At 41.8% G+C, this 14,790-nt stretch overlaps 1 protein-coding gene across 2 annotated transcripts in view; it reads left to right on the plus strand.

The window, feature by feature from the left end:
* SCG5 (secretogranin V) overlaps window positions 1-11,647 on the plus strand; it is a 56,515-nt gene extending 44,868 nt beyond the window's left edge. For both annotated transcript variants that reach the window (XM_005892473.3, XM_005892474.2), the window contains exons 5-6: window positions 5,344-5,397; window positions 11,271-11,647. In XM_005892473.3, the coding sequence (XP_005892535.1) occupies window positions 5,344-5,397; window positions 11,271-11,366 (150 nt within the window). In that variant the 3' untranslated portion in view covers window positions 11,367-11,647. The remainder of the gene's footprint in view (window positions 1-5,343; window positions 5,398-11,270) is intronic.
* The last annotated feature ends 3,143 nt before the right edge of the window (window positions 11,648-14,790 follow it).

The raw sequence follows: 14,790 nt of genomic DNA on the forward strand, positions 1-14,790 counted from the left end.
ACTCCTAACTGCCTAAGCCTATCTAAAGCTATAGGTCTCCATCACTGGCAGCCAACTTGCTACCTACTTTACTGGGAATACTGTGGTCTCAGAACTACACTCTCTCTCTTCCTTTTTACATTGTTTTAGAGAGAGAGAGGTCCCTCCTCATTAATGACCACTTCCATTTTTTCCATCATCCAAGCACTGAGTTTGATTCCCTCTCCTATCAATATGCACATGTTTCCTGTCTTAAAATAACAAAGCAACGATGCCCTCTAAGTTAATTTTGCTTCCTCTAATATGCATTATTCTATTTCTCTTCTTTTTCATGAGCGGTTATGTTAGGGAGAATTTGTAGAGCCATCCTGAAGCCTACTAGCAGGGTTTAAACATGTTGAATTACATAGGCAACCATCTATAGGTTCTTGAATAAGAGGCAAGTGTTCTATAAAAGTTATTCTGGTGGCATATGGAAGGAGGAGATGTAGAGAGAAGAAACTAAAGGTGGGAAAAAAATAAAGGAGATAATTCTAGTTATGAAGGCTGTGAACACAGAGAATTTAAGTGAATCTCACTGAAGCAATAAGAATCCAGGACATTTCAAAGGGAACTAGGGAACTGACTAGATTTGGTGTATGGCATAAATATAGCATGAGAAGGTAAAAAGAGCTATGTCAGGTTTGTAAGAAATGGATGGTATGAGCGTTTCCTCTGAGGAAATTCTTTTTAAAAGAAAGGAAGAAGAGGGGGAAGTAGGGCTGAAAGAAAGGAGCAGAGGAGCACTAGGAAGGAATCTGCAAGAGACGGGCAGAAGTGCCGCCTATCAGAAGCAAGGGCCTGGACAGAGCCTGCTGTGCTCCAGGTACTGTGCTGGGTGCACGATATACAGTAGTCATTGGCATGATATTGGTCTCAAGGAGCTAACCAACTTGGGATAAATTGCATGCAAATAAAATGAACCCACCTCAGCATGATTCAGCTTCCTGATCAAGCTCTACCAGGTGCAGTGACTGGGGGAGATGGAAGAGAATAGTCAAGGGAGACCCAGGACTGAGGACTCACATGGCCAATTGTACAGTAACCGTTGACGATGCCGAAGGTGCTAAGAAGGGCAGCGCTGAATTCTACGGTGACACATCTACCTTGCATGACCGCCAGTCTGGAGATGAGGGGAAGGTGCAAAGGGAAGACAGGGACCAGTCTGAGTGAGGATGTGAGAGAGGGAAACTTCTCTCTTGCCAACGTTCCTCCCCTCTTCTTGAAAATCTTTACAGATTTCTCTCGTCATGTTCCACTCACTCCCAGCACTCCAGTATGAAGTCAGCCACCATCTCATTGTTTTTGCCTCTTTTCAATACTGATTTCTTTCCTTTGAGTCACTGCCACTCATTGTCTACATCAGAGCTAAAGACTGGAAGTTTAGGACTATTACAGATCAATGACCAGGAGCTATGTTCACACACCTTCCTCATTTGTAATTATGTGTCTGTTTAAACTTGTTTCCTTCATTTATTTTCTCATTACCACCTAGCAGTTAAGCATGGGTTCCACCTCATGTGGAAGTGTGAATTGAGTATGTCTTGCTTTTCTAAGCTGGGGTCCCCAAGCTTTCCTTAGCATTCATAAAGAATGATGGTCTCAAGCTCCACCGTCCTTTAAATTAGCAAAGGGATCATCTTTCACAAGAGAGCTAGCACAAGATCCTGATTCCTTTTTTTTTTGCTGGTAATGTTTCCCTGTGTTTGAGCTGAGCTGGAGCTCATCTGAGTCTTGAGTAGTGATTCACATAAATATCAGCGTCTGTCTAATTTCCTGCATTTCTCTCTGTTAATGCATCCAGACACATTTATTAAATACACATCATACACCTTCCAGGCCCTGCATTAGGTGTTCAGTTCAGTTCAGTCACTCAGTCATGTCCAACACAAAGATGATAATAGTCATTGTATTTTATAATAAGACAGCAAATAGTCATATTTGTTGAGCACATACTCTGTGCCAGACAGTGCCAAATACTTTATGTGACTTATTTCATTCTATCTGCCCTTCCCTATCATGCTCATTTTACAGATGAGAAAATACAGGCTTAGAGACTTCCCTGGTGGCTCAGACGGTAAAGCGTCTGTCTACAATGCGGGAGACCCAGGCGCAGTCCCTGGGTTGGGAAGATCTCCTGGAGAAGGAAATGGCAACCCACTCCAGTATTCTTGCCTGGAAAATCCCATGGACAAAGGAGCCTGGTAGGCTACAGTCCATGGGGTTGCAAAGAGTCAGACATGACTGAAGCGACTAAGCAGGGATGCAGGAAGAGGGAGTTTAAAAGGTCTGCCTAACCCCATGGAGCTGATCATTGACAGAACTGAGATTTGAACCAGAACACTGGACTCTAGGAGTTCTCTAAAAAATGGGTAAATTCCTTTTCTCTCCATGGCTCAGCACTCAGAGTGTGTCCTGTACGGTGGTTCTATCGAGTCTTGTCTACAACTGGTTCTTTCCGATGATATGTCACCTGGAGCTGCCGTAGAAAAAGGCTGGCTACCATAGGTGTCAGCCAACCCCTCCTTCACACGTTCGTTACTGAGTGTTACTTAGGAAGAAGTTGTCTTGAAAAGCACATGTTTCTCCTTTCCAAGTGCTTTTCACATCTTTTCACCAGCAGCTTGGGTGACTAGAGGCTCCTCCTTAACCGGATGCAGCTGTACTGAGCCTTGAACCTGAGCCATGGGAGAAATGAGACACAGGACCCTCTGCCTTTCTTTGTCTTTCACGCCCTCATTGTGTCTGAAGAGTCAGATGGTCTTCAGTTTGGGTTTCTCTCATGTTTCCATGTCATTAGTCATGAGCTATGCCTTTCTGATATGTTCTTCTTAGTGTTTCCCTTGGGCAAAGTGGTGTCTGCCAGGTTTCTCCAGTGTAAAGTTACTATTTTTCCCTTTGAAATTAATAATTAATCTGTGGGGATTTACTTCAAGACTGTATAAATATTCTGTCCCCATTAAAGTTTCAACTAACAGTTTTAGTATCCATTGATGGCACTCACCAGAATAATGATAACTATGGTAGTTTTAAAATGGTGATTTATTTAAAAACCTTACTATTCTTTGGCATTTCTTGGTTGGCATTCTATTCTAAGCAAGAGTTTCCCCTGTTCCCCATTAAAAAAAATTTTTTTTTATCAGTATAGATTCATTGTTTCCTATTATTATTTATTTTGCTGTTCAAATTGTCCTAGATTTAGCCAGTGGGAGTCTCTGCAGGCTGGCTTTTCTTTCCTTTCACGGTGTCTCATCACTTTTTGAGTACTTCCTTACTTTCTGGCCCAATTAGATATCCCAACTTCATTCATCCTTGTACTTTCCCTGCCCTAGCTCTGGAATCAGACATTTCTCCAAGAAGCCTCCCTGGTTCCATTTAGGAATGGAATTTGAAACCAAGATCTAGGCAGTTGTCCAAAATCTTGATGGCACAATGGAAAGCCCTCTTTGTGAACTCAGACCTGCTGCTCACATGGAAAACAGGCTCAGTGCTCCCCCTCCCCACCCTATCTACAGGGAATGGGTGTCAGGAGGGGGGCTGGTCTCTTTGCATTGGCTTTGTGTACTTCTTTCGCCCACTGGAGACCTGTCAATCCCTGCCTTCAAATCCATACAATAGCAGGGCTAATCAGGAATGCCAAGGTCACTGGCAGGCAGGGGTAGGAAAGCATCTGGCTCACCCTCATCTGCACTCTTAGGGAAATACAGGGACCATCTTTGAGAGGAAGGCTTGCAGTATCTTTCCTTTTCTCTTTGAATGAAGGCCCTTATGAGTATAACCCTGGCCTTCTAAAGGGGAGTAACTAAGATGCTGCTGTCTTTACCCTGCTGGTGGCAGAGGACCTTGACCATGGCTGATTGGCTGTCCCACCCCATGGCACTAGCTCGAGGGCCCTGTGCCCTCCCTCCCGCTCAGGCAACTGATCCCAGTGATGCACAGAGCCTCTTTCCTGGCCCTCTATCTCCCAACCCCTGTCCCCAGCTTTGGCATGAATTCCCAGGACTTTCTCTGTCACCAGAAATTGTTCCATCTACAGAAAGGCAAGCACAGACAGAGGAATGAGCCTCACAGCAATACCCTCATTCCTCGAGTGAATGATCTGCACTTTTCTCCCTTCTGAGATGAAACTGATCAGTTCTCCAAGTGAGCATGAGATTTAGGCTGTGGCCAGGACCGATCTTTGGGGCTGTGGAGGCTCCTTGACACTCTGGCACGGCCTCTGTGCATAGTTGAGGTTGGGCAAGAGATACACATTGTAAATTGTGGGTGGAGTAGATTTTAATGAACATGAAAACTATGACCTCGTTCTTGGTATTTGTCATTTTCATTCCCAAATCTATCATGAAAAAAAAAATAACTTGATATCCAAACAGCTCAGAAGATACAAGGGTTGTATAAACTTGTTCCTTACCAGAACTCTGTCATCTTCTTCTTTTAAAAAATCAATGTCAGGGTATTTTAGAGTAAGATGAATCACCTCTTTTATATGTTATCTCCCTTCTGATGAAAAAAAATTTTTGAAAAAAGTAAACAGCTTGAGAAAGCCCCCAGTTCCCCATTTCCCATTCTCTCTTCAGGTTAAGTGTCCTGTCTCTTATAATCCCAATAGAAGGGAAATATATTCAACGTGCATGTGATATTCTAGAGCTCATTTAAATTCACTGTGTGTTTGAAATCCAGAAATATGTGGAAACACTTATACAAACTGTGGTAACAGAGCCTGTCCTGCACCCCTCTCAACAACATAGCTTTTCTTCTGCCAAGAAGATTTTTGGCAGTTTTTAAAAGGTTCACTCTATTAAAAATGTTATAGACCAAATGGTTTTCCGATTGTCTTGACTGGGGGCACTGACTCAAGCCACAAGAGGAAGGGTTGCAGAAGTCAGATGTCTCGTTTATTTACATAGAGGATTGTTGCTAATAGTCAGACACTCCTCTAGAGAACAGTTTATGTGTACAGCTCATAAAAAGGGAGTTAGACACTAAAGTAAAATAAGATAAAATTGTTTGTTTTAAACAAAGGCTGTTCAAAGTGAGGAGATGGGTCTCCAGTGCCCCTTGTGTGTTAGAATGTCGTATTTTCTGATTTATATGATTGTTGATGACATGGGTGTGCCTTGGGGCATCACAGAGAACTTTATTAAAAGCTGCACAACACTGGCTTTTCTCTTGTGGTCTATCTTTCTGACACGACACTCCTTTCATCTGGTTTTGTTTCTAAAATATGTGTATGCAAATATCCAGGGGGACACACCGAAGATATAATAGCCATTGACCAAATGTGATCCATACTTCTGCATTTGTTTTCTTTTCTCTCAACTCCAGAACAAGAAGCTCCTTTATGAGAAGATGAAGGGAGGACAGAGACGCAAGCGGAGGGTAACGTCTGACTGGCTGTGAGGCTGGGGGATGCCTAGAGCTTTCTGAGCGGGGCAGTTGACAGGCTGTTACCCTCGGGCGGTAACAGAAAGTAGCAGAGTCCTTTCACGTACGGTCCTGCATGAGGGCGAGGCTGAACAGTGGTTCCTAGTGATAACTGTGCCTAGAAACTCTGCCCTTGGCTTCTGTGATGTCTTCTCCAGGCTATAGCGTGTAATTTTTAGCGGCATACCAAGTTCTTTTTCAATCTTGTTATTTTGTATCAGAGTATAGCCATTACTGTACAGTATGTGATAGTGTCAGGTAGACAGCAGAGGGACTCAGCCATACATATACATGATTCCATTCTGCCCGAAACTCCCCTCCCATACAGGCTGCCACATAACATTGAGCTGAGTTCCATGTGCTGTGCAGTAGGTCCTTGTTGGTCATTCTGGAATTTATTTTTTATTTTATTTTTTAATTATTATTATTATTCATTTTAAATATAGCAGTGTGTACATGACCTTCCCAAACTCCCTAACTATCCCTTCCCCCATCCTTTCCCACTGGACAAGCTTATTTTTTTTTTTTAACTTTAAACTTATTTTGTATTGGAGTACAGGCATTACTATACAATGTTGTGATTGTTTCAGGTGGACAGCAAAGGGACTCAGCCATACATATACATGTATCCGTTCTTCCCCAAACTCCCCTCCCATCTAGGCCGCCACATAACACTGAGCAGAGTTCCCTGTGCTATACAGAAGGTCCTTTTTGGTTATTCATCTGGCACAGTAAGTTTTGTGGCAAATCCACCACCATCATTGCACTCACAAAAAGTCAGTTGCATCCCACCCGTGGATGTAGATAGGGATGTGGGGAGTACAGGAGTATATGTCCTTCCTCAAAGGATCTATAGGCCACTGGGGGAAACTGCCCACAAATCCATCCGCATCAGTTACATAAAAACTGGAACCAAGAACCAGGAAGTGTTGAACTGCCTGCTCCAGGCAATAATTTTGAAGAAATGTCAGGGCAAAAGATGACATGAACAAATCTCATTCCTTCTGCATGCTGCTTTTTCTTGGTCCAGCCAGATTGATGTAAAAATCCACTAGATCCATTTCATTTGTTTACTGACTGGAATTTGCAGGGTTAGTTATTCACCATCCCAGGGCTGCCCAAGGTGCTGTTCACTTAGCCACTACAGTGATTCCTCTTGTAAAGCTGATGTCACTTGACTTTGGGCTTCCAGTGTAGTTGATGGTGTTGAGACTGAACAAGTGGCCGGTGGTTGGTGCCTTTTTAGACAAAAGTGCCGGGCCACCTGCCATTTAGAGGCAGAATTTTGGCAGCACTGAACAGCATGTGGGATCTTAGTTCTCCTACCAGGCATTGAACCTGTGCCCCTCCCACAACCTGCTTCTGCCTACAACATTGGCAGCATGGAGTCTCAATCACTGGGCCACCAGGGAAGTCCCACCTGCTTTTTTTTTTTTTTTTAATCAGATTTTAAAAGTTAAAGTCTGCTTGTTCCATAATAAAATGCTGCCAGATAGTAACCATCTTAGTTAAAATATACAAACCAAACCATACACGCAAGGCCACTGACTATTTATTTAGAATAGGAAGTACCTGGATCCTGGCAAAATTGGGGAGTTTGGACAGTGGTCATTGTGGCATTTCTGAATAGTTTTGCCAAATCTAGTCAGAATGCTTGAAGAGGTGTAGGTTTTCTGGACTCAGCATGAATTCCTCAGGCCCCCAAAATGGAAAGTTCCAAGCCCCTGTGCTGCCTGACAAAATACAGAAGACTCATGGCCAGTTTTCTATTCAAGAAGCAAAGCTTTGCTTTGGAAACAGATGTTCAGAGAGTTAATGGGGTTTTTCAGAGATTTTTCTTGGATAATTACAGTTTCCAGTGGTAGATGGTGGCAGGGAAGGTCCGAAGGGTGTAATGTGGTCTTGAGAGAATATCAAGAAATTATATTCCAGGAGTTCAGAATACACATAATTTACCAGTAAGATGGCTTGAATGTCTCCCCATGGTGCAATAAGGACATTTCCAAATAAGAACAGTGACCATACTGAAATGGGTGTCTTAGCATGAAGCTTTAATTGTCTCTACTGCCTGGCTCACTATTCCTCCTGGCCTGCCTTGGTTAATGACTGCAGGTCATGATTTAGGTCATTTTGGTATGAGACCAGTGATGACCAAAACTCAGTTTGGCTAGGACACATGTTATAAAGGATTTTACTTTGGCTTCATCTTACTCCACATAGGAAAGGCTGAGAATTTATGAAAATAGGGTCATTTTGACCCAGAGGTATCAAGTTCTTCCTATTTTCAGACATCTTCAAAGACCCATGCTCATGCCATAAACCAGGGGCCTCTCAGGCCTGGAGGAGAAATAGAACTTACCTTCCCTGTCATCAGACCTCAGATTGTGTTCCCATCTTGATTGATGACTTTGACGGCTCCCTCCAGTATGCAAATCAATATGAAGAAATTATGGGCTTGCTATTGTGAAAAATCAGGGCTTTCTCCAGTGAAGCACAGCATCTGCTTTGGGTTTCCAGAGGTCATCAGAGGCAGGGGTCCAATCCCAGTGGTTCAATCAGTTGTGAAATAGCAACTGTGTGACCTAGCGAGTCTCTCACCCAAGAGAGAAGGTAAATATCTAAGTGCCTTGAGTTCTTCAGAAGGTATTTAAAACCAAGTACCATCACTATTGGGCTTCCCTGGTGGCTCAGTGGTAAAGAATATGCCTGCTGATGCAGGAGACGAGGATTCGATCCCTGGGTCAGGAAGATCCCCTGAAGGAGGAAATAGCAACCCACTCCAGTATTCTTGCCTGGGATAATCCCATGAACAGAGGAGCCTAGCAGGCTACAGTCCATGGGGTCACCAAAAAGTCAGACACAACTGAGAAACTGAGCATGCACACACATCATCATTATTATTAACCTTGTATGTAGGATTCAGTACTCAGACATTTATCAAAGAAGTTCAAGTGATTGCTCCTTTTACTTCCTCATTAATTCAGTTCCTTCATTCCCTGCTTCATTTGTTGCGGCCTAGGTCTGGGCAGAAGGACTTGCTCTCATGACAGTCCCTTACCAGGAAGGCTTCTCCCCAGAATTACAACAGAGCCTTGGGTGGTTTTATGTAGCTTTCTAAATTTGCTCAAATCCAGTTGAATTCCTAGTTGCTTCAAGAAGAAAAGGTCAATAAATGACCTTCTAAATGGCAACAAATTTTTAATTCTTAGGAGGTGTCTTGTTAATATTTGAGATCTGCTATTTATCTTAAAGAGTTTGTCAACCCTATATTTCTGTATTTGATAAACATGACTGTCATGAAGGGATACATGTATATGTATGACTGAGTCCCTTTGCTCACCACATGAAACTATCACAACATTGTTAATCAGCTATATGTCAATATCAAATTTTTTTAAATGCTCAAAAATCATATTAAAGAACATAGCTTAGAAAAAAATATTTTAAATGAATATTTCATATCCTTTTAAATATGTTAGAAATTTCAGAATATATTTTTACTAAGAAAAAAATATATTTGTAGTACTGAATATATTTTTTCAGTCCATACAAGCTCCACCTAGCCAGAGATTCTGAAATGATTCTCTGGGTTAAACAGGCCATTCTAATTGAAAATTCCTAATATAAAAAGTAGTTTTAAAAAATATTTCAGAGATGCTTCCCAGCAAAGTACTGTTATTTGGTGACATAGCACTTTTCAGATCAATGAGAACATTGCATACTTTGTAATTCTCAGCTTGTTTGTGATGCATTTTTGCAGGATAAGTTGGGCCTTTCATCATTCATACTTTTACCTATCAGAATGAGGAAGAACATTTTTAAATACTAAATTCAGATTCCAGGCCTTCTGTTTAGGAGAATGTCTGCTCAAAAGTCATAGCAGACAATGTCCCATGGGCAAGAGAGACCCCTTGTGAAATGCCTCCATTCATCCATGGGGCCTAGAGGTGCCATGGGATTGCAGATACGTTGTAACTACAGTTTCTTTCTTATATTTGTGTTTAGTTATTGGAAGACAACTTCAATAAACAAATACCTTTCAAAACTTGAATTTTTGTCTGCTTGCTAAATACTGTTGTAAAACTCCAATTCCTAGTTCAAATCCAAACCTCAAAAAATAGATATAAAATAAGGAATGGAAAAACGTTGACTCATTCAGAATACAAACAGATGAAAAGAATTTCAGACAGTGGAGTCTTGAGTCAAAAATAAAGGAGTTATGTAAATAAGTTCATTTGCACTCTTTTTTTTTATTCTACATGTAAGCGATATCGTGTGTCATTTGTCTTTATGTGTCTGACTTGCTTCACTCAGTATGACAATCTCTAGGTTCATCCATGTTGCTGCAAATGGCATTATTTTATTCTTTTTTATAGCTAAATAATATTCAATTGTATATATGTACCCCATCTTCTTTATCCATTCCTCTGTTGATGGATGTTTAGGTTGCTTCCATGTCCTGCTATTGTAAATAGTGCTGCAATGAGCTTTGGAGTGCATGTATCTTTTCAAATTATTTCTCTGGGTATGTGCCCAACAGTAGATTGCTGGATCATATGATAGTTGTATTTTTAGTTATTTTAAGGAACCTCCATACTGTTCTCTGTAGTGGATGTACCAATGTACATTCCTATCAACAGTGTAGGAGGGTTCCTTTTTTCCCACACCCTCTCCAGCATTTAGTGTTTGTAGATTTTTGATGACCATTCTGACCAATAAGGTAATACCTCTGTAGTTTGGAGTCACAGATGTAGAAAACAAACTTACGGTTACCAGGGAATAAGGGGGAGACAGAATAAATTGGGACTGCAATATACACATTATGCTTCCCTGGTGGCTCAGCTGGTAAAGAATCTGCCTGCAATGTGGGAGACCTGGGCTCAATACCTGGGTTGGGACGATCCCCTGGAGAAGGGAATGGCTACCCACTCCAGTATTTTGGCCTGGAGAATTCCATGGGTTGTATAGTCCATGGGGTCACAAAGAATCGGACACAACTGAGCAATTTTCACTATACACATTACTATATATAAAATAAGTAACTAGTAAGAACCTGCTATATAGCACAGGAAACTCCACTCACTACTCTGTAATGGCCTATATGGGAAGAGAATCTTAAAAAAAAAAAGAGTGGATATATGTATTTGCTGTACTCCTGAAGCTAAATTGTTAATCAGCTATATGACAATAAAAAATTTTTAAAGTAAAATATCACAATTTTATACATCCTAAAAAATAATAATAAATAAAGAAGCTTTCTGTATAATTTCCTTTCCTTCTGCTTTTGAATTTGACTGAGAGAAGGTGACAGTGATAGCTAGAGCCCTTGATGAGTCCTTTTTAAGTGGAATGCTGCTTTGGAAGAGTCAGTCGCAGCAGCAGGTAATCTGTGACCACTCTTCCCATTTGGTTACATTCTGTCCTCTTCTTTAGAACACTCTTCTTGTAAAATGGTTTAATTCAGTTTGTATTCTCTCTTCTCTAAGGCCATGGGATAATAATTCTGTTTCGTGTGAGGCTTTGTATCTAAGTTAATAGTGAGGGTTTATTAGCTGGTTCACTTCCAATCTTTATTCCAAAAAAGGGAGTGGGACCAAACTGCATCTGATAATGAGTTGTGTGAAAGACGTAAGTAGACACATCTGTCAGTCAGTGTTTCTCTGCCTACTGAGGTACTGATTAGTGCGCCGAAGTCATCAATTGGTAGGTGGTAGGCTCCACTGTTACCTAGTTAACCCAATAGGTGAGGAGGAGTTCTCGTTCACCTCTTCTGTGAGATGTCTGTATCTGTTATTCACGTATGATTCTAAACCATATATATTTTTCAGAGTGTCAATCCATATCTACAAGGACAGAGACTGGACAATGTTGTTGCAAAGAAGTCAGTCCCCCACTTTTCGGATGAAGATAAGGACCCAGAGTAAAGTGAAGACTCAGTGTGGAATTCATGTGACCTGCTATCCCTCCTTGGTACTGCTTCTGCCCATGTGTTGTTAGAGCCCCTGTGAAGGACAGCATGTTTCTAATTTAGATAAGTATGGATGAAAAGCAAACGTATTTTGTTATTGTGTTGTCCTTCATGCCGATAGCTCTGCTTTCTGCTAGATTAGGATAAGAGCCTTTTTTCCCCTTTACATGTGGATCTGCAATGAGCATTAAAATTGAAGTGTATGTGTCAACAACAATAAAAAGCAAATGAATGAAATGTCCTCTGATTTCTTGCAATTTAAAATGGTGTTTTGGGTGGCACTGTTTTGGCCAAGTCTATAAAAAGCTGGCATTTGATTTTTATTATGCAGTTCAGTCAGCTCTTATACATTGTTACACACCAGTAAAGGAAACAGTATCCAGGAGGAGGAGCTGACACATTTCACTTGGGTACATCTTAATAAATGTGCAAGCACAGGTATGTGGGTTTTTTAAAATTTGAGGCTCTAAATTTTTAAAATTAAAAAAAATTAATTTTTAAAATTAAATTTAGAGCATTATACAAATGATTTCTTTGCTTACCAGGACAAAATCTCAAACATGATCTTATTTTAACAACAATGCTGCTGCTACTGCTGCTAAGTTGCTTCAGTCGTGTCCGACTCCGTGCGACCCCATAGACGGCAACCCACCAGGCTCCCCTGTCCCTGGGATTCTCCAGGCAAGAATACTGGAGTGGGTTGCCATTTCCTTCTCCAGTGCATGAAAGTGAAGTCGCTCAAATACTGTGAAATAAATATGGAGTCAGTATTATCATTCCCATTTTACAGATGGTGGGACTGAGACTCAGTTTCCATGAAACGCTGAAAGTGGCACAGTCAACAAACAGGAACTAAGGTCAACGGACTCTGAGTTGTTTTATTTATTCAGCAGACTTTGGGTTTCCACCATGCGTCAGGCACAGAGCTGGGCTCGGGGTTGGGGGGTGCGGAGAGGGGCACGGGCAGTGCACTGGGGACTCAGACTGACACCAGCAAGGTCCTCAGGCAGCAAGCATCCAATCCGTGAGCTCCAGGTAGGTCAGGCGGCTCCACACTACTTTTAAATCTTGGAATGCAGATGCAGATGTGCTTTCCTGCATGTGTCTGAAGAGTCGTGCCATCTTCTCTCAGCTGAGTCCTCCCAAGTCAGAAAATCAACTCAGAGAAAGGCTGGTGGGAATTAGTTCATTGGTGAGATTATTTTTGTGCTCTTTATACCTCCTCACTGTACAACTATAAAGGAGATGATGGTTTCAGGCTTTGATATCATTGCCCTCAATATCCTTTTCTATAGAAGGGAGATGACAGTGAGAAAGCACTCAGGGACAAAAATTATTCTTTTTTAAAAAATTTTTGACTGCACAACACAGCATGTGAGATCTTAGCTCCCTAATTAGGGATCGATCCTGGGTTCCCCTGCATCCGAAGCACAGAGTCTTAACCACTGGACCCCCAGGGAAGTCCTAGAATGATCATTTTTCATTTTAATAAGTGAATGTGTGCTACATGCTAAGTCGCTTCAGTCGTATGTGACCCTTTGCGACCGTATGGACTTTAGCCTACCAGGCTCCTCTGTCCATGGAATTCTCCAGGTAAGAATACTGGAGTAGGTTGCCATGCCCTCCTCCAGGGGACTTTCCCGACCCAGAGGTCAAACTCATGTCTCCTGCATTGGCAGGCAGGTTCTTTACCATTAGCACCACCTGGGAAGCTCTAATATTTTGATTGCTCAGTCGTGTCTGACTCTTTGTGACCCCGTGGACTGTATGTAGCCTACCAGGCTCTTCCATCCATGGGATTTTCTAGGCAAGAGTACTGGAGTGGGTTGCCATTTCCTCCAGAGGATCTTCCTGACCCAGGGATCGAACCTGGGTCTCCCACATTGTAAGCAGATGCTTTACCATCTGAGCCACCAGGGAAGTCCTAAGCTCTAATAAGTGATTATTAAATCTAAATGTCAATGACTTGTGTAACAGAAATAGCTTGTCCATATTTAGTTAGCACCTGAGTAACAGAAATAGCTTGTCCATATTTAGTTAGCACCTAATCCGTATCACTTATACAAATTAGGAGAGGTATTGGCACCTGTTTCAGAGTAGGAAGCATTTTTCCTAAAGGGTTTCAGCAGCAATTTCTCCACAATCCATAGCATCATTTCAAAAGAATCATTAACACCTGATTTTAAAAGATAATTCATTCACATTCTAGAGATGTTTAGAGCTGGGAGGGTCTACCCTAGATATTCTGTGTTTCATAAGCATTTTAATTACAATTTATACCAATTTCAGCTCTCTTAGAAAAAATAAGAGAGACCTTTTTTCCAGGATTGACCAGAAGGAAGGAAAGGTGGCCAAAGACATATTCCGAGGTCAGGTGGAAGGAAGTATAAGCGAAGCAGGAGGAGGAGGTGGCTGTTTGACTCATTTGCCTTTCAATGCCTTTTTTTTTTTTTTGCCTTTCCCCGTTTCCTAGGCTCCCTTGTCAGCTGACATCTGGCTGGGTCTAACGTGAGGTGGCTGAGGGCAGAGTAGAAGGTGAGAAAATGAAAGAAAACAAGGTAATTCATTTTTGCATCCAGTAGTGGCGTCTTCTCTGAGGCTCCATCTCCTGCTAGATAAGCCTGGTCTCCCCGGGCACCAGTCATGTCACCTCTTCCCCTGGTCCCGGCAGCCTACGGAGGTCATGGCTTCTGTCATATTGTTAATCTCTGGTTTATTTCACCAACTCCTGTTTGGGTTCCTGGCCCTACTATCACCTATATAAACCACTTTCTATATTGAATTATTTCTGAATTATTTCTGAAATCCTTAGGATGGTTTCTATTTTCCCAACTGGTCCCTGACTGATACACTCATCCACAGAGGAATCAAGAATGAAGTATTATGGAAAAAAAAAATTAGAACAACTCCTGTGGGGAACAGACAGGAGAGTGTTTCTTGATCGTTCATGATTCACTTAGGGATATCGTTAAAACTGCACATTCTGATACAGTAGTTCCAGAAGAGCCTTCTATTTTGCATTTGTTTAAGTTCATAGGCAGTGCTGTCGCTGCTGGCCCTTGAACAACATCTTGAGTAGCACAGAAATAGGGAATTAGAAAAAGGTGAAGAAAGTGTGTGAACTGCTCTGAGAGCCCAGTTTAGTAACTTACTCTGAATTTGTAAGCACCCTGCCAACATGGTTTAGCAACCTTATCCAGTCACTCTCAGCACCTTGAGGGGAAGAGCTGATAGGGTAGACATGAGAGTGAGCCCTCCTCAGCTGACACATATACAACATTAAGGAGTCGAGATTCTAAGACACGAGGAAAAGCAACCCTGAGATGCCCCATTGTAGACATGAGGCTCTGTGAAGGGTCAGGTTGGCTCAACTGATCTGA

The sequence above is a fragment of the Bos mutus genome, chromosome 10, assembly GCF_027580195.1.
Source record: "Bos mutus isolate GX-2022 chromosome 10, NWIPB_WYAK_1.1, whole genome shotgun sequence".
NCBI classification, from domain to species: domain Eukaryota; kingdom Metazoa; phylum Chordata; class Mammalia; order Artiodactyla; family Bovidae; genus Bos; species Bos mutus.